At 41.6% G+C, this 21,142-nt stretch overlaps 1 protein-coding gene across 1 annotated transcript in view; it reads left to right on the top strand.

Annotated features, from left to right (window-relative positions):
- The window catches only part of LOC115481955 (acid-sensing ion channel 2-like), a 263,330-nt gene that overhangs the window by 129,307 nt on the left and 112,881 nt on the right, over window positions 1-21,142 (top strand). The window contains 1 exon segment of the mRNA XM_030221447.1: window positions 2,282-2,409. Within this exon segment, the coding sequence (XP_030077307.1) occupies window positions 2,282-2,409 (128 nt within the window).

Genomic DNA, 21,142 nt, shown 5'->3' with positions numbered 1-21,142 from the left:
TAGAAGGGAGCAGATGTTTGTTTTACGTGTGATTTTATGTGATTTTTGATGTATTTGTTTTATTGTACACCGCCAAGAATAGTAGGTTGTGTGGTATAGAAATCTAGAAAATAAATGCTTTTGGGCTCTGATATTTAACTAAGCTTCCTAAAACAAGTGGGAGGGAGGGAGAATTATTGGGGTAATTTTCAAAAATCTGCAGGTAAGTACAAAGTTTTCAGCTACTTCTTCTTGCAGTAGGACTGGGAGTTAAGGGAGTCCATTCAGGGCCCCAAGCCTGCCTGAAGCTGAAGGAGGCACAGCTTGCTGGAGGACTTTGAGGTCCCCTTGCAAATATACTGCTCCATCATAATACTGGTATAAATCCCTGTGCCCAAATTAGATGTGGGCATATTCTGTAACACTGTGTGCAAATTCTTGCAATGCCTAAGACTACGTCCCCTTTTAAGATGCACACACTAGAATTTATGCGCTCATCTTTATAGAATACTTCTAGCAAGATGCGCCCATGAATTCTAATTGTTGCCAATTAACACTGGTAATGGATTATTAGTACCAAATTATTGATGCTAATTGGTTCAAAATTGTGTGCATAATTTGGAAACGCACCCAAATTTCCGTGCATAATTTTGAGGGCCATATATAGAATCCGGGGAATGCACATTATTTTCCCCTTAACACATATTTAAAGGCATTAATGCACCTTATATCATTGTAACACACAGTTGCTACAGGTTACATGGTAATGAGATGCAAAGAAATGCAAATGCATGCAAAACACCTAATTACTGCAAGCTGGAGTATCAGGTTACAAACTTCATCTCAATGCTCTCAGCTTGCTTCTTGATGTTGCCGGTGCTTGCCACATCCCCCCATCCCAAATCCAATCCCCCAAGGATCTCCCCTGGGCCTGGAAGACCCTTCTACTAGGACTCCCTGCACCTCTCGCCCTCCCTTAACCCCTCCAGGGCATACAGTTACAGTTAACTCATTTATAGCCCACTAATAGCAATAATAGTTCATAGTGGATTACAACTAAGATACTAGATTAAGAAAAATCTAGGATGTAACAAAATTTAGTGAGAATTATCATAATCAGAAAAGATCTAACAAACTCTTGCCAGAATTATCATAATCGGCAATCATGTCACCATAACATCTCTGCACAAGGGAAAGCTGCAACATGTTCATTCCTTAACACTTTTTAAATCTCTGGTGTCTGATGGGTTCAGGGCAGGAGCGTTCCCTGCTTGCTCCTTTGCTTATGTATTTGCTCTGTAATTTTGTTCTTTAAAAATAGTCTTTACCATTTTGCCCCGCACCATCTGGCTCACTTCTCTATAATTTCCCATTGTTCACTTGTGTCACTCAGAAGCATCAGTTATGTCATATGCCTAAAAATGACACACTGCTCCATGTGACTAAATACGATCCACTTATGGATGACGTGTAGATTAAAAGGCACAGGAGACAAAATTGTACCTTATGTAGCATTATAGACAGAGCTGTAGGGGCTGATTAACTGAATATGGATTGATAGCAGTGAATGTTTCACACAACTTCAACACCATCATAAAAGACAGTGTTTTCCTGAACAAACTTGTCATACTCACATTGTACTAAGACAGGCTGCCTGCACCTCCAGTACACCATTCATGATAATCAGGCCATATTTATGACGGTCTTAGAGTGCTGCTTTCACCTGTGCTGAGGTGTTTCTTTGTTCGTGCTGTGTATGCTGTGTTCATACTATGGGTGGTTCTTTGTCCTTTTCCTGAAGTCCTTGTTAAAGCTATTAACGCTGTGACATCATCATGCATTATCAAAGCTGTTGGAGCATATTGTAGTGGCAAATGTTTTAAAACTACCTTTCTGCCTTGGCATCTGGGGGGGGGAGGTTAATAATATTCAGTCAACAGCAGTTAATGCTTTGTTAAATGCTAGCTGTTTCTAGCTGAATATTCAACTGCACCACTCTGACTGTGCCTACAGACTGCCCCAGCCCTAACCAGATAGAGCCTTGGCAGTCTCCTGAGATTTACAGTGACACAGTCTAGTTATGTGCCGCTGAAAATCTGGGCATCACTCAGTAGGTGGGAGATAACTGGGTAGGTGCCTCTCCTACCTTGTTATCGCCCACTGAATATTGTCCTCTAAGAGTCAAGACTTATTAACGTTACTAATTAAATCAGAATTGACTTTTGCCCAAACATCTTAGAATCCAGTTTAATAGTTTTCTCCATGAGCAGACTGACGACCTTCTTCCTGTTTCTCTTTATAGAAGAGACAACTTTTGAAGCTGGAGTGAAAGTACAGATACACAGTCAGTCTGAACCACCATTTGTTCAAGAACTCGGCTTTGGTGTAGCACCTGGATTCCAGACCTTTGTTGCCACACAGGAACAAAGGGTAATTCTAAAACTCCTTTCTTTTCAAATTTTCAGAGTATTCGTTCTAAAAAGTCAGTGGGGAATGGTGGTGTTGGAGGGGAGGGCATTGTTCTTACAATTTTCAGCTGTAGTACTAAACAGCAAGTTAAACCAGATCAACATCCCATATGAGACGACTTGCTTTCTTAATTTCCAACTTTTATTACAAAAAAGCAAACAAGAAACTTGTTGTAGATGAAATCAAGAGTGCTGCATCAAGTCAGTACAGGTATGGAGTTGATATTTGAGTTGAACATAAATGACAAAATAAATGGATGATTGTATAAATTGAAAAAGACAGTGCAATTTACAGGGGCAGAGAGAAGAGAAAAGACTGTGGTGAATGGCTTGTTTTCTGAGTTCAAGACAGAGATTTCTGCCTTAGAAGGAGGGGTACAACAGATTACCCACAAGGACTAGAGGTCTCCAGTGTTGACTAATGGGTTCAGAAGTTACATCTTGAGCTGTTGGGATTAGTCTTTATTGGAAGGGTTGGAAGTTTATTTATTTTATTTATTTGTTGCATTTGTATCCCACATTTTTCCACCTGTTTGCAGGCTCCTTACATTGTTCCGTCAAGGCGATTGCCATTTCCGGAGTGAGAGAAACAATTTGTATTACATTAAAGATCATGATTGACATGGTAGATTAAGCAGTCAAGTATAAAGAGTTCATAATCGGAATAAGATATAAAGTGGAATTGCGTTAAAGTTCATTCGTGGTAGAGTAGACCTTAGTAGTTGAGTATAGAGAGTTAGGTTTTATCCAGTTCAGGCTTGAGTTTCATTGTCTCGTCATTAGGATGTATCGTTGTGGTATGCCTTAAGATGGTTAAACAACTGTTATGTTTGTGTGTTATTGTATCACACCTTGAGTTACAACTACTGCTACTTCTTAATATTTCTATAGTGCTACTAGGTGTACACAGTGCTGTACACATTTATATGCATGTAGTTAAATGCACATAAATAAGTAGTGAATGAGTGTAGGGTACTTCAGTAAGACTGGAGGGAGTTCTTCACATGCAGCTCACAGGAGCATAATATAAACATTCAGACAAATTGTAACATAGTAACATAGTAGATGACGGCAGAAAAAGACCTGCACGGTCCATCCAGTCTGCCCAAGAAGATAAATTCATATGTGCTACTTTTTTATTTGTACTGTCCTCTTCAGGGCACAGACCGTATAAGTCTGGCCAGCCCTATCCCCGCCTCCCAACCACCAAGCCCGCCTCCCACCACCAGCTCTGGCACAGACTGTATAAGTCTGCCCAGCACTATTCTCGCCTCCCAACTACCAGTCCCGCCTCCCACCACCAGCTCTGGCACAGACCGTATGAGTCTGCCCAGCACTAGTCCCGCCGCCCAACCACCTGCCCCGGCACAGACCGTATAAGTCTGCCCAGCACTAGTCCCGCCTCCCAACCACCAGCTCTGCCACCCATTCTAGGCTAAGCTCCTGAGGCATGACACTCCCCACCTTTTTTAAAAGCCCTGCAAACCAGGAGCATAGCCAGTCCTCAAGGTAGGAGTGGGCCAGAGCCCAAGATGGGGGCACATTTTGGTCGCCACCCCGCCCTCCGGCACCCACTGTTACTGCTGTAGAATCTTGGCTGACCCCCGCCAGCTGAAGCACCACCACCACAAACATCTTGGCTGGCAGGGGTCCCCAACCCACGCCAGCTGAAGACTTCATCCAACGCTGGTCTCTGGCGCTGCTGCATTGCCTGCCCTGCTCTCTCTTCCCCTTATGTCCAGCACACTCCTTTTAGTGAAACTGAGCATGCTCAATTTCACTAAAAAGAACATGCCCAACGTGAGGGGAAGAGAGAGCAGGGCAGGCAATGTGGTGGCACCACCACAGACCAGCACTGGATGAGCCAACCCTGGCAATGAGTTCCAGAGCTGAGTTAAATGAAAAAATATTTCCTGCTATTTGTTTTAAAAGTATTTCCATGTAACTTCCTTGACTGTTCCCTAGGGCCCTGTTCACTAAGCTGCGCTGTAGGCATGCAAACTTGTTAGCACACGCTAACAATAGAGACACCCATTATATTCCTATGAGTGTCTCTAGCATTAGTGTGCACTAATTTTTAGAGCATGCTAAAAGGTTTGCACGCCTGCAGCGCGGCTTAGTAAACAGGGCCCCTAGTCTTTGTGCTTTTGGAACGAGTAAAAAATCAATTTACTTCTACAGCACTCGGGATTTTATAGACCTCAATTATATCTTCCCTCATCTGTCTCTTTTCTAAGCTGAAGAGCCCTAACCTTTTTAGCCTTTCCTGATACGAGAGGAGTTCCATCCCCTTTATCATTGTGGTCGCTCTTCTTTGAACCTTTCCTAACTCCGCTATATCTTTTTTGAGATACGGCAACCAGAACTGAATGCAATACTCAAGGTGCGGTCACACCATGGAGCAATACAAAGGCATTTTAGTATTTTTGGTCTTATTCACCATCCCTTTCCTAATAATTCCTAGCATCCTGTTTGCTTTTTTAGCCGCCGTCGCGCTCTGAGCAGAAGATTTCAGTGTATTGTCTATGACACCTAGATCTTTTTCTTCAATTCTGATCCCCAAGGTGGACCCTAGCATCAGGTAACTATGATTCGGATTATTCTTTTCAATGTGCATCACCTTGCATTTGTCCACATTAGATGTCATCTGCCATTTGTATGCCCAGTCTTCCAATTTCCTAAGGTCTTCCTGCAATATTTCACAGTCCGCACGTGTTTTAACAACCTTGAATAAATTTGCAAATGATACAAAACTAATCACTTCACTCGTCGTTCCGATTTCCATATAATTTATAAATATGTTAAATAGCACCGGTCCAATACAGATCTATGACTGCCTCTCTTTCTGCTGTGGCTTTAGCTTCTCTGTGTATTGAGCAATTTTGAGAGTTTCTTCAGTCATTCTTTTTGTCCATTTTTGTTTTTTCACTTTTTAGAGGGACGTTTCATTTTCTTCAAGTACAACTTTCTTTGTCTTCACATAACTCTTCTGGTACTCTGATTAGTGTCCAATGTGGTGAATTGATTTTGCAAGTGGTCTTTAAATTTGATGGTATATTTTCAACATCATTACTTTGGTATACTCATGACAGGCTTGCTGTTTTTCAGCTTTAGCTTGAGTTTACATACCAGTAGCTAGTGATGTGTTCCACAGTAAGCTCCACATTTTATCTTTACATAGTAACATAGTAGATGACGGCAGAGAAAGACCTGTACGGTCCATCCAGTCTGCCCAGCAAGATAAACTCATATGTGCTACTTTATGTGTATACCTGACCTTGATTTACATCTGCCATTTTCAGGGCACAGACCATAGAAGTATGCTCAGCACTAGCCCCGCCTCCCACCACCGGCTCTGCCACCCAATCTCCGCTAAGCTTCTGAGGATCCATTCCTTCTGAACAGGATTCCTTTATGTTTATCCCACGCATTTTTGAACTCCGTTACCTTTTTCATCTCCACCACCTCCCGTGGGAGGACATTCCAAGTATCCACCACTCTCTCCATGAAAAAATACTTCCTGAAAGTTTTCTTGAGTCTGCCCCCCCTTCAATCTCATTTCATGTCCTCTAGTTCTACCGCCTTCCCATCTACGGAAAAGGTTTGTTTGTGGATTAATATCTTTCAAATATTTGAACGTCTGTATCATATCACCCCTGTTTCTCCTTTCCTCCAGGGTATACATGTTCAGGTCAACAATTCTCTCCTCATACGTCTTGTAACGCAAATCCCATACCATTTTTGTAGCTTTTCTTTGGACAAGTTCCTGGAGGAAAAATCCATAGTCTGTTATTGAGACAGACATGGGTGAAGCCACTGCTTGCCCGGGGATTGGTAGTATGGAATGTTACTACTATTTGGGTTTCTGCCAGGTACTTTTGACCTACAGTGGCCACTGTTCGAAACAGTGTGGCTATTCTTATGTTCTGATGTAATAGGATGAGTCACAATCATTATGCATGAGGTACCCTGAGTCTCCATTGCATGCATATTATACTCATGTATATTCATTGTGGATATCTTGAAAACCTGACTGACTGTTGGGTCACCAGAACAGGATTGGAAAACCCTGTATTATATAATTAGAACCCCTTAGAGAGATGTACAGTGGGACAGTGTTCCAGGCCTAGTGGGAATCCTGTAGCTCCCAGGTCTCCACTCTTTTGTGTAAGCTGAATCTTTTTTTCTTCTTCTTTGTCTTTTGAGACTTCCCTCTCTGACTCATTCCCCCAAATGTGGACATCACTGGATCATCTCCTGTGCTTCCTCCTCTTGATGTCAGGCAGCCCTTGTTCATATGAGCAGTTCTGAGCCTGGTCCTTATGAGAGAGAAGCTGAGGAAAGTGAAATTCGAGAACATAAGAAAAATGGCACTTTCCTAGCCAGACACTTAGTAATCAAGAATGATAATGCTCTTGAGAACTCTATAAATAATAAAGCTGAAAATGAGAAAATCACATTATTCTACTGTAATTTGGGCCCTGTGGAAATTGCAAATAAGTGAAAATTGCCTTTTCTCCTGATTGATCTACTACTTGAATTACATAGACTCAGACAGCCAGGCTTCCTAGCCCCACTCTGCATTCCGATTGTTACCTCTTAAATTAGATCTGGCGATAATAAATAGGGAGATTGTGTTGATTTCGTAAAGTATTTCTGAAGCACCTGTAGAAAAGCGAGCAGGTCATCTGCATACTACTTAACTGGCAGGAGTATGGGCTTCAACTAGACACACACGCACATACCTTGCACCACTTTACAGAAGAGGCTCAATCATAGGCGGTCAGTAACTGAGAAATTTGGGGGGGGGGCTAAAGAAGGATGGGACTGGGTGGGGCTAAGGTGAAGTGAGCAGGGCTAGGAAGGGGGTGGGTGGGGGTGACACCAATATCAGCAGTAAATGGACAGTGAGTCACTTTTGAGCACACAGGGAAGCACCCCTCCACTGTGTCCCTCAGGGGCGTAGCCAGGCACCCAATTTTAGGTGGCCCTGACGCCAAAATGGGGGGGGGGCATAACAACCCCGCCCCCTGCAGCCCACCACCGAACATTTCTCCCTCCCCCCAGGCAATCTGGGGGGGGGTCACTTAAGTGTATTCCCTCCCCCCCCCCCCCCCCCCAGTACCATTATATCCTTTAGGTCTTTGCCAGCAACAAGAATCAACTCATTCCTCTTGCTTGCACCGGCTCCAAACCTTCCCTCTGATGCAACTTCCTGCATCAGAGGGAAGGCTCAGGCCGGTGTAAGCAGGGGAAATATGTTGTTGCTTGCTGCCAGTGAAGAACTAAAGGATTTAAAGATTAAAAGGGGGGGGGGGGGGTTCAAGGGAGTGGAGTTAAGTGACCCCCATGATCTCCTAAAGGGAGAGATGCCAGGAATCTTCTGCTGGCAGAGCTTGGGGATCCCTGCCAGCTACATCATTGCTGTGCCACTGCTTGGTGGGCTTGAGTCCAAAGTGGGTGGGCCTGTGCCCACCCGGGCCCACCCATGGCTACGCCAGTGGTGTCCCTGTGGTGCAGCTGCAAGAACTACCTCCCTTCCTAGTACCTCTATTACTGATGGTAATATGCACATTGAATACACTCCAGGAAATTTTTGCCAAACAAATCTAAACAATGCACCCAAAAAAAGTACAGCATAATAAACAGAACAATATTGCAGTCTTCTAGAAATATTTGCAGTTACTTGGTTCCCAGTAGCCCCCCTCCCCCCAGTCCAGTGTCTTCCTGTTGGCCATGTTAACTGTGATGTTCAGCAGTACTGTAACTGAAATCCTATGGTTACTGGCGACTATAACATGACTTGTCTATCAGTATTTTTGGTAGGTTGCCAAATGACTACCAGCCTTCAGATCTGCTGGCTTTTGGTTTATAGTTGAGCTGCCAAACATGTTGAGAATATGCATTATCTGTATTAGCTGTATCTAATGGTTAAAGCAACAGGATGAGAACCAAGGAAGCCAGGATTCAGCTCTCAATGTCGCTTGGCAAGTCAGGGGCCCATTTACAAAGGTACGGTAGGCTCTACGCACACGCAGCACGCGCCAAAACGAGACTACTGCTAGGCTAGCACACCCCTCTAGCAGTAATTTCGGATTTGGCGCATGCCCATACCGCCGGGACAAATGATTTTTTATTTCCTACCGTGCGCTGCATTTCTGGCATTAATCGGCAGTTGACGCATGCTGGCTGGTCACCGTGCATGTAGCGTGTGAGCCCTTACCAGCTCAGGCCGTAAATAAGCATGCGTGGGTTTCAATTTTATCGCAGGCAACTGGCCCAGCGCGCCCCAAAAGCACACGCCCACACTACCACAGGCCACTTTTTGCTATGGCTTAGTTAACTCTCCATTGCTTCAGATAAGACATCCAGGGACAAGAAAATACTTCCTGTACCTGGATGTAACTCACTAAGAAAGGTGTGAGCTAAATCCAAAATCCATATTGTGAATCAATACAAAACCCTACAAGAATAACTAGAGACCTAGAAGATATTCTACCATACCATAATAGCACTAACTTCCAGGAGTCACACAACAAGGTCCTACCTAAGAAAAGGAAGCACAGTAAATATTGCAGTGGGAAACATCAATTAAGAAAATTAAATTGGCCGGATTAGTACATATCACTCTTACAAGGACAATAAATACTTTTCTCACACACAGGGAACACAGATAGACCCCTCACCAGCTATAGAATAAGACTAGAAATATGTACACGTACACAAAAATTTAACTGAATCCGACTCTGTATATAGTTTAAAATATAATGGGCAAAAAAAAGACAACAGATGTAACTTTCAAAATCTGACACATTCCAATCACTACATTACAAAATAGAAAACAAAAATAAAACAAAAATGGACTTGAAAACTGTTGGATTATTTGTAGTAAATAATTAGCAGATTTTATACACACAGCTTCAGCTTTAGAAATGTTAATTTCTTTTCTTCATCTCTCTCACATACACCCCAGAATAATTCACTGCTGAGTCACTTTAAAGTTGAAGTAACAAAACATCTGTTTACTCACAGTTTGTAGTTAGATTATATTCAGACAGGCTTATATATACATAATACTATACATTTGGATTATCAGCTCTTTCCATGTGCTTAGATGGTAATGGATGCTCACACCATAGATCCTCAGCTTAGGAGAGACCATGAGCTCCATGTGCTGTGCCTAACCCCCACAGGAAGTTGCATGGGTGTGACCTTTCTAGGCAATTCACATCAGAGGTCACAGAGTAATCACAGAGAAAGAATTGGTGACAGGCAATGCATGTAAAATACAATACATTATTCCAACAAACCCCTTCTCATGCATAACTGTCATGCAATTATTAATTCACACAAAGTCCAAGCTTTATTCGCAGATTCTCAAAATGTTCTCTGGGTAACGGTTTGGTCATGATGTCAGCTGTCATCTCACTGGTGTGACAATAGTCTAGACTGATGACCCCTTCTTTCGCCAGCTCTCGCACGTTGTGGTATTTCGTTGCGATGTGCTTGGTGCGTGACTGAACCTTGTCATTCTGTGACAGTCTGATGCAGCTCTGATTATCTTCCATTATCTGGATTGGTCTCTGTTCAGCTATTCCAAAATCCAGCAAAAGTTTTTCAATCCACATCAGTTCTCTGCATGCTTCTGATACAGCCACATATTCAGCTTCTGTAGAAGACAGACTCACAATACTTTGTTTATGACTGGCCCAAGAAATTTGTACATTTCCATACATAAACACATATCCACTTGTGGATTTATAATCAGAATGATCCCCTGCCCAATCTGAATCACAGTAACATATTAGTTTTGGATTACTATTGGCTGAAATCTTTAATTTACAATCAATGGTACCTTTTAAATACCTTACCATCCTTTTAACTGCAGTCCAATCTGATTTGGTAGGTGAGCTGACCCTTCTGCTCAAAATTCCTACTGCATTTGCTATATCAGCCCTGTATGTGGTAGTCAGATATAAAAGCTTACCTATGGCTGATCTATATTGGATGTTATCTGGTAAAGGTTCTCTTACTGTTTCATCCTTCAGAAAATCAGTGATCATGGGAGTGCTTACAACTTGGGCATCTTGCATACCTAAACTTTCAATAAGCTCATTTATTTTCTGCTTCTGGCATAGAAGATAAGAACCATCATTTTGTTTCTCAATTTCTATACCAAGATAGTATGACACATTACCAAGTTCTTTTATCTCAACATTCAGGTTTAAATATTTTACAATGTCCTTGTACTCTTGCTCACTTTCGCTTGCAATGAGCAGATCATCAACAAAAGCTAAAATGTATGCATATTGTCCATTTCTGCACCTAGTGTACAAGCATTTATCTGCTTCACCTTGCTTAAATCCTAAATTTGTCAATATTTCATGCAATTTGTCATTCCAACATTTTGCACTTTGCTTTAATCCATAAAGACCTTTGTTTAATTTACACACTAGCTGTCTTTGTTTTGTATTTATGAAACCTGTTGGCTGTTCCATGTACAAGTCTTCAGTTATATCTCCATGAAGAAATGCTGTTTTCACATCAATGTGGTTGACTTGCATGCCTTTTGAGACTGCAGTGCTCAGAAGTGTTCTAATTGTCGTGTGTTTCACTACAGGTGCAAACACTTCATCAAAATCTTCTCCATATTTTTGAAGATATCCCTTTGCGACTAATCTGGCTTTATACCTTTCCACTTTTCCTTGTGCATTCCTTTTTAACTTGAATACCCATTTGCATCCTATAGCTTTCTTGCCAGGAGGTAATTTTGTAAGAATCCAAGTTTTATTTTTATGCAATGCATCAATTTCTTCTTGTGCAGCTTTACGCCATTCAGCAGCTTCTTCTGCTGGCATTTTCTCAATCTCATCCCATGTTAAGGGCTCTTGAGCTTCTGCTGACTTTGTTAGGTAAGACAGTCTTGGGGGTGGAACACCTTTGTTTTCCCTGGATGAGCATCTGACAACAGGTTGGTCTGACCTTCCCGCATCCTCTAAATCTGAGAGTCCTTCTCCAATTGATTCCCCTTCTCCAACTGTACTGTCTTCTGCAATGATCCTTTCTGTGTCTGCTTCCTCTGCCTGTTCCTCGTTAGATACAGATGAGTTGCTTTCAGACATCTGCCTTGGTATGGCATTTATATACACTGGCATGTCTATTATGGTTCTAGTTTCATATTCTGGATGATAAGGCTCATCTGGGATAATCCAGCCTTTATCAACCCTTTTGTTTTCATCAAAATATGTAACATGTCTTATGCCAACAATGCCAGTTTTCAGATTCAAAATTCTATATCCTTTGTGTCCTGGAGCATAGCCAACTAAAATGTCCCTTTCTGTTGTGGATTCCAGCTTATGCCTTCTTTGCTTTGGTACATGAGCATATGCTGTACTTCCAAATGTTCTTATGTGTGACAGGTTTGGCTTCCTACCATGCCATGTCTCATGTGGTGTGCGCTCAGCGCCTTTAGTTGGCATTCTGTTTTGTAGGTACACTGCTGTGAGAATGGCTTCCCCCCATAGTCTTTTAGGGAGATTGCTATCTGACAGCATACATCTGGTCATTTCCACAAGTGACCTAAATTTTCTCTCTGCAACAGAATTTTGCTCTGGTGTATAAGCTACTGTTGTGATATGCTGAATGCCTTCTTGTTCTAGAAATGTGCGCATGCTTTGTGAAGTGAACTCACCACCATTGTCGGTCTGAAGAACCTTTGGTTTTCTTTCAAATTTATTGCTCACCATGGCTACGTATTTCTTCAGCATGTCTGTGACTTGACTTTTTTCTTTCAGCAAATAGGCCACACAGTATCTAGAGAAATCATCCAAGAATATTAGCACAAATCTGTTATTTCCCAATGATGGGATATTAAACGGTCCACATAAGTCACTGTGTATTAAGTCCAGTACTTTATTACTCCTACTTCCTGTGTATGCAGGAAATGAGGGTCTCACACCTTTTTGAGTAACACAGTCTATGCATTTCTCCATTTTACCAGCATCTGCACTTATCTGAATGCCTGTGGCAAGTTGCTTACTGTAAAGATCCTGGATCACCTTAAAATCACGATGTCCCAGGCGGCGGTGCCAGATTTCCAGACTACATTTACCATCATTCTTCCTTACTTGCGCCAGATGTGAGGCTTCACCTGAAATGCTCAGTTTATAAACATCATTATGCATAAAAGCTTCAGCATACACTTCATCATTTTTAGAGATTGTGCACTTGCTGTTTTCAAAATGAATCACAAATCCCTTCTTATCTAATGTAGATACACTAAGCATATTGCAAACTGCTTGGGGAATATACAAGACATCACTTACAGGAATTTCTTTAACTTCATTAGACACTTTGCATTTTAAGAATCCAATGCCTTTTGCTTGGATCTGAGTAGTCCCTGCGTTTGCAGTATGAAGAATTCCTTCTTCTGGACTCACTTCCTGAAAGAAATCCTTACAATTGGTTAAATGGCATGTGCTCCCCGAATCCAAAATCCAAGTACTTTCATTTGAATTATTATTTACCATAGTCAAAGATTTTTCTACCATTAGAAAACTCTTATGTTTATCATTGCTTGGAAAATTCTTTTGTTCCATTGGCTTAGGTGAGCTAGAGGGGGTGTTTTGTGTTTCCTTACACCATTTAGATACATGTCCCTCCTTTCCACATGAATAGCAAATCAGCTTGCCCTTGGGTGGAGTTTTCCCATAGCTCCGCCTTCCTCTATTCTTTGCCAAGAAATTTGTTTCATTTCTCTCTGACTGTCTTTGAGAACACATCTCCTCAGAATCATTAATTATGCATTCCTGCCTCAGTTTTGATGCTGCCTGTTCAAAAGATTGCCCTTCAATGGCTTCATTTACAGACCTAAAAACATCAAACTCCTTTGATAGTGAGGTAAAAAGAAATGCTCTTTTCAATGCATCACAAATGGGAATTCCAGAAAGTTCTAGCTTTTGAAATGAAGACATAAGATGCATAATGTGATCATTACATTTACTTTTATCCCTTAATTTGGTCTCATTCAACTCTGCTAACCAAATTGGTTGCTGTTTTGCATATGTAGTTGCATACATAGTTCTCAGTTTTTCTAAAATTTCCTTTGCTGTATCTTTTGTCTCCACCAATATGGCTTGTTTCTCTGAGAGAGCTTCAAAAAACATGCACTTCACATAATAGTTTGCATTGTCCCATTCAGCCATATTTTCAGCTGTTCTGTTTTGGTCTAAACATATACTTAATTTCTTTGCTTGAAGGAGACATCTGAATCTTAGTTCCCACTGCTGATAATTAAATTCAGTTAATTTAGGCACCTTGAGAGAGTAGAAAAATGGTGAATTTCCTCCCTCAGCCATTTCTTAGCCTTCTGTTTGGTGTGTGGGGGGAGAGAGAGAGAGACTGAATCTTTCTTTTAAAACTTTAGAGAAAAAAAATTTGGCTTTTTCACTGCCTGGTAATATTTCTCCCTTTTTCAATTCCTGGGCTGGGCCCATAACCCTTTTGTTGGATTATTTGTAGTAAATAATTAGCAGATTTTATACACACAGCTTCAGCTTTAGAAATGTTAATTTCTTTTCTTCATCTCTCTCACATACACCCCAGAATAATTCACTGCTGAGTCACTTTAAAGTTGAAGTAACAAAACATCTGTTTACTCACAGTTTGTAGTTAGATTATATTCAGACAGGCTTATATATACATAATACTATACATTTGGATTATCAGCTCTTTCCATGTGCTTAGATGGTAATGGATGCTCACACCATAGATCCTCAGCTTAGGAGAGACCATGAGCTCCATGTGCTGTGCCTAACCCCCACAGGAAGTTGCATGGGTGTGACCTCTCTAGGCAATTCACATCAGAGGTCACAGAGTAATCACAGAGAAAGAATTGGTGACAGGCAATGCATGTAAAATACAATACATTATTCCAACAAAAACCATTGACGAAATAACCAACTTTCGTAAATCTCTGAAGACACATCTCTTCAACAAGGCCTACAAAGAAAACCCATAGCCTTACTAAATTACCTCGCCAACCCAACCACTTAAGAAAGTCAACCTCTATACTTACCCACCTAACTCCCTTCTTTTTTTCTCTTACTTAATCTTTGTACTTCACTAATTGTATCTGCTAGCCATAACAGGACTCTGTAAGCCACATTGAGCCTGCAAACAGGTGGGAAAATGTGGGATACAAATGCAATAAATAAATAAATAAAAATAAGGTGATTAATTTTTGACTTTGAGGCTAAAACCTTCTTCCTCTGGTCATGTTCTATCCTGACCTGAGGAAGGAGGTTTTGGCCTCTGAAAATGCTAGTTAAAGCATGTATTTCATTCAGTGAAAAGGTATCACCGTATTTTCTGTTTTTCCTTTATTTTAATTTATTAACTTTTAAATTGGACAAATGTTGCTACCACATACTTCCTAATTTAAAAATAAAATTCTTTTTTCTATCTTTGTTGTCTGGCCGTTTAATTTTTCTAATCATGTAGATCCCAGTCTCTGGTTGCTACTTTGCTGTCTTTTTTTTTTTTTTTTTTTTTTTAGCTCTTTCCAAGGTCTTCTGTTTGTTTTTCTTCTCTTCCCTCCTGTTTTCACTTCTTCCACTACATCCATCTGTACTGATCTTTTTCTGTGTGTTCTGTTTTTCTGCCTCTCTGTCCATTCAGATTTCATTCACTTACTATCTAGTTTTCAAACTCCCTTTATTCACTGCATCTACCTATAGCTTTCCAAATCTTTCCCTCTACCCAGACTCTCCTGTTCCTTTCTTCTTATTCCTCCAGTCTTTCTTCTCTCCGATCCAATATTCCAACATTTTTCTCTCAACCCTCATTATCCCATATTTCTCTCTCTCTCTCTCCCAACCAGCATTACCCAGTCTCTTCCTCTCTTCACGTCCATCCAGCATTACCCCCTGGATCTCTTTCTCTCTCTTCTCCCCATCCAGCATCTCTCCTCTCTTTGGGACTGTTCACCTCCGTCTTTCTCTCTCCTCCCCCCTGTCTTTTTCTCTTTCTGTCTATTCTCCCCCATCCAGCATTACCCCCTCTCTATTCTTCCCCATCAAGTATTACACCGTCTCTCTATCTCTTCTCCTCTCCCCCCTCTCTTTTAAGTTTCTTCTCCTTCATCCAACATTATCCCATTTCTCTCTGCATCTCTTCCCTCCATCCTGTCCATGCAGCATCTCTCCTCCCCTCCTTCCCATTCACCCTGTTGCTGTTATCCCAGATCTGAAAGTAACAGTGCTACAAGCAAAGTAAAGACACGTCGGAACATTTTCCTGTGTGCACTGCCGCTAGTTCAGCTGTTCTTGCCCCTCCGATGCAGTAGGTTTACATTAGAGGGGCAGGAGCAGCTGAGCTAGCATGCAGCAAAATGGTCCCATGCATCTGTGCTTGTAGCTGATACTGTTGATCTGGGAAAACAGCAGCAGGGTGAGCGGGGGGGGGGGGGGGGGGGGGGGGGAGAAGAGAGGTAAAAGAGAGATGTTGGAGGAAGAGAGACATTTGGCATTCCTTCTATTGCTGAAGAGAGGATGCAGCGATAGCAGCAGGAGAAAGAGTGAAGAAACAAGGGGATGAGATATATCACCTTTGAGTTTTGGGGAAGGCACCTATGGTCACAATTAGAGAATGACACGGGGATGGGGACCCGTGGTAAATTTCACAAAACAGGCAGTTGCTTCAGAAGGCCGGAGCCAGCAGAGGGAAGGCCCTGGAGCAGGCCTATGGGGATCCTCTTTACAGCTGCATAAGGTGGAGAGACTGCAGCAGGAGTGGTGGAAAACAAAATGCCGGGAGGGGGTGCTGCAGCTGAAAGGAAGGGCAGAGGGAAGGTCCTGGAGCAGACCTGTGGGGATCCTCTTCACGGCTGCATAGAGAGACCGCGAAGGGAGTGGTGGAAAACAAAATGACCGGGGGGGGGGGGGGGGGGGCTGGAGCTGAAAGGGCAGAGATGCTGGACCCATGAGGAGGAGGGGGGATAGAGCTGCTGGAGCCACAGGAGGGGGACTGGAGGGAGAGGTGTTGGACCTATTGGGGGCTCCTGGGGGGAAGGGACCTGCATGAGGGAGAGCAGAGAAGAAAAGGAAAGAGAGATACCGAACCAAGGGAATAAAGGAAGAGGGAGTGAAATACTGAACATACAGTGGAGAGAGGAATTCACATTGTTATGGGGGAGTGAGAGATGAGAGAAGCTGTACACAGGAGGTATACAGAAATAGAGGAGAGATGATGAGCATGGAGGGGAGCATAGGGACAGGGACACAAAGGGGAGATGCTGTTTGTGGGTGGTATATAGACACAGAGGGGCAATGCGAGACATGGAAGGGGGTATATAAACACAAAGGGAAGATGCTGGACTTGGGGGGGGGGGCATATGGACACAGAGGAGTGATGGTGGGTACAGGGTTCGAAGATAGAGATATAAAGTGGTGATGATAAATACAGGGAGATGGACACAAGGGAGATTCTAGACAGGGAAATATAGGGGACACAGAGAAGAGAGGTGCTGATCATGGGTAAAGATAGGTAACACAGAGATGGCAGATGGATGGTGAGCATTGAGAAATAAGGTGTGTCAAATGGACAAGAGACCCTGGCAAATGAATTAAGAAAAGAAGAAGGGAAGCAGAAGCCAGAGCCTGGGACCAACATGATTAGAAAAATAAAATGACCAGACAACAAAAGGTAGAAAAAATGTATTTTCTATTCTGTGATTAGAATATGTCAGATTTGAAATGTGTATCTTGCCAGAGCTGGTGTTAGACATGGCTGGGGCCCAGGGCAGAAATTTGAGAGAGGATCCAAAGCCCACTACTAGGCTGTGCTTTCTTCAGCTTCCAGCAGGCTTAGGACTCTCTGGCCAGGGTACAGTTGTCCAAGTTGCACTCCCTTAACACCATCCCTGGCGTGTGAGATCTTTATATTTTGCACAGTAAAGGAGGAAATGCATCTCTCTTGATTTCTTTGGTGTGGCTTCTTGGGATTTTGGTTTAATATGTTATCATTTTTGGTCAACTGTTATATATGATCCCCTAAACTTCCGGAAACTACTAAAAACTTACCCGTTCAAAAAGGCATACCCGAACGACCCAACTTAAATGCCTCAACTCTGCAACACAACAAAACCAAAGCTCGTTTGGGCATAAACTACTTCTTCCTCCTTATAATTCCTAAATCTGTCTGTCATGCTTAAACTTTACTCTACCACAACCTCACTGTATTTGTCCATACCGATATTGGCGATTGCCTCTACGGTACTATGTAAGCCACATTGAGCCTGCAAATAGGTGGGAAAATGTGGGATACAAGTGTTACAAATAAATATAAATAAATATTTGGCATTTGTGTTGTGTGTGACTGAGTTCAGTTAGCATGAATTTTCTACGTAGCATTCTGTAATAATTTGGCTGGTTCAGTGAAGGGGATATTTGTGAGGGGGGGGGGGATTGGAGACAGGTTTTCTGTTGATCCCTTGTTCTGTATTGTGTGTGATTTACAAAACAGTTGTATAGAATAGTGTTTCTTTTTATTCTTTTAATAAAATTATTTAAATATAAAATCATAACCGGTTGAGTCTTGTTGTAGATGGGATCAGACAGAGCTGACAGAACAGGTACAGCAGCAGCAGTAATGTGAGCTTCATGCTGTTTTCATGGGATGGGAAGGGGATGCAAATGTGGCATTTGCTTTCACTAAAAAAATATAGTTTGCCACCCAATTGGAGCCATTCTTCCCACATGGCATATCTAATGTTCTCCCTTTCCTACTAGCACTTTTTTTTCCCTTCATAGTTTGATTTGAAATTAGCTTGAACCATGCAAAAGAGGCCAGTGGTGGTGGAAGGAGGAGCGTGTCAGCAGGCCCCAGACTTCATTGGACTCTTTCTTAAAAGTGTAAATCTGTTCAGGCTGCAAGCAAGAGGCATATTTTTCTTGCTCACTTGTGCACTTTTTGTCTGCTGCATCTGCAATTTATTGACATTTAGTCATCTATAACACGCCCACTTTGAGTTTATTCTATAAAGGAAAGTTGGCACCTGTTTTTCTTTATAAAATACTAGTGTAACGTGCTAGGAATATGGCCCAAATTCTAGGCAAATCACTTGCACAATTGATCACACACTGCTAAAGAAAATACATAGAGTATTGTATTCTGTAATCTATGCATGTAAATGTGTGCCCTGCCCACGTTCCACCCATGCAGACATCCACCTGCAAACTATGCACCATTGCATTTAGGAGCTATTTCACAAAATGGTTCATATCCAGAATATTGGCATTTCAATACGTATCTATGCACATACAATGTAAATTCCACTATTCAGATTATTTATTTGCCTTCTGATACCTAAATCTTGGCGTACTTCTTATAGAATTATCCCATATACATCTATCTGAATTTAAAATCTGTACTTCTGGTATACAAGAAACATACAAACAGCCCAGGAGAGTGTTCAAGTGTGTTGTTCCATTTTGAAAATAGCATAATTATGTGTTCTGTTCCTAGTTCCAATGAACCATTTCAGCTAGCTCTGACGGATTCCAGGGGAGGTAGTTTGCCAAGGCTCTTTTAACACTGTCCAACTTTTGACCAACACTAAGCCATTTTCTCTGTGTTTTGGATGTTTTAATGCCATTGGCTACTCTGCTTGCCAACAACAGATATTTTAATTCCTGGATTTACATGAACACCTGCAGCTGTGCACTTGATCATGGACGACTCTTGGTATCTCTTGGCATGTATGTGTCAGTGGCAGGTGTTAGTCAGTTCATCATGCAGATATCTTTCAGCTGTTCTGTCACAGCTGGTGAAGATGGTTAGCGTTCAAGATATCCACAGTGAATATGCATGAAATACAATTTGCATGCACTGCCTCCATTGTATGCAAATATATCTGTAATGCATATTCATTGTGGGTATCTTTAAAACCTGACTGCCTGGGTATGTCCTGAAGACTGGGTTGAGAACCTCTGCTTCAAAAGCATGCTGTTATGGTTAGTTAACAAGAAGAATCCAGTTCAAGGGGCAAGTCCATTGAATAGAAAAAGCACCATCAGCATAAATGGAAAACAACCCTGTCATAGAACTGAAGCACATCTGGGGACAGATACAGAATGCAGAGGTAAGGCAGGTAGGAAAGTAACAGAGACAAATTGTGTGTGTGGGGGGGGGGGGGGGGGGGTGAGCGGTGTTTGACCAGTTATAGAACCTTATAACATATAGACAGTATGAATAGCACAGTTTGGCAGCTTGATCACAAGGTGCATTATTCATATAATGAAAAAATAGTCCCAGATGTTTTGCACCCTTCATGAACAGAGAGCTGTTGGCATTTTATAACAACTTTACAGTTTGCAGTGATAATCGATGCTGATTTGGCTTATTACATCATTCACACACAAAAAAAGTTGTGATTTTGAAATGTGTTAATTTACTGGCAAGATGAAATGAGCCAATAGTTGCTGAACCTCGACAGGAGGAGATTGGAAGGCCTTTATAGTTACTGGCACAAAACTGGTTTACAATATAGCTTACTGCACACCATGTAACTTAGCCCAGTTTCTCATATGTTGTTTAACTGTACTGAGATTTTGCCTTGAGTTTAGCCACCCATCTATTTATCCCAAGTTATCTCCAATTGACTCTGTACTACTAATCTTGTTCCCATCTGTATATCTGCACTTGGCCCTTAGCTAGATAGAAAAGCATTAACATCATATCTGTTATTTGAATGTTGTATTGCTCGCTTATTAGATGTTTCATTGGTATTATGCTGACATCATAATATATTGTTTGAATATTCTTCCATTCTGTCTATTATGCTATTGTTTGTATTGTACTGACATCATATTTCCAAGTTTACCTCATTTACCCCCCCCCCCCCCGTCTACTAAAGCCATGCTAGCGGATGCCGACACAGTCTATTCTAAGTGAATGGGCTGTCTCTGCATTAGCTGCTTAGTAAACAGGGGGGTTATTGTGTTTATATTTGGTCATTTTACTGTTGTTACAATGTTAACAACATTGTAAGTTTTATGTTAAAACTGGACCTACTGTACACCACCTTGTTCATAAAGGCGGTTAATAAGTCCCAATAAATAAATAAATGTATAAACGTGACAGTCACTAACCTGAGGTAGTGCGATTTCACAAGATTGTAACTCCTGTGATAAATTAAGATGCTGACACTTAAATTCGGCTGAATAGTTTTGGCTGCTTGTACAAGATATTATCTATCTGAACTGTGCATAAACTACGCCTAACTTTAGCTGTCGACAATTACGCCTGCTAAAGGCAGATGTTATGCTGGCACCTAAATTAAGCATGGTTCAGCTGAATTCTGTGTTTATGCGCATAAAAGTTTGGAATGACCCCAAAACACCCCCTTGCCGTGCCCCCCCCCCCAAAAAAAATTTACGAGTATTAGGATTTACGTATGGATTGTTTTATGATATACGCATAAATCCTAATTAAGGCCAATTAACACCAATAATTGATAGCAGCCAATTGGTGCTGATTGACTTGTTAAGCAAATAAGTTGCTCACACAAATTGGCTACGCATGCTAATTTGCAAACAATTTTATAGAATCTGGGGGACTATATACAAAACTATCTATCACAAGGAGAGTATGCTTTAGCTCTTAAAATGTACTCTTATAAGCTGAAAGTTCTTGCA

The sequence above is a fragment of the Microcaecilia unicolor genome, chromosome 12 (assembly GCF_901765095.1).
Source record: "Microcaecilia unicolor chromosome 12, aMicUni1.1, whole genome shotgun sequence".
NCBI lineage: Eukaryota > Metazoa > Chordata > Amphibia > Gymnophiona > Siphonopidae > Microcaecilia > Microcaecilia unicolor.
Note: the sequence above shows the minus strand (reverse complement) of the source record. Positions and strands in the feature narration are given on the sequence as shown.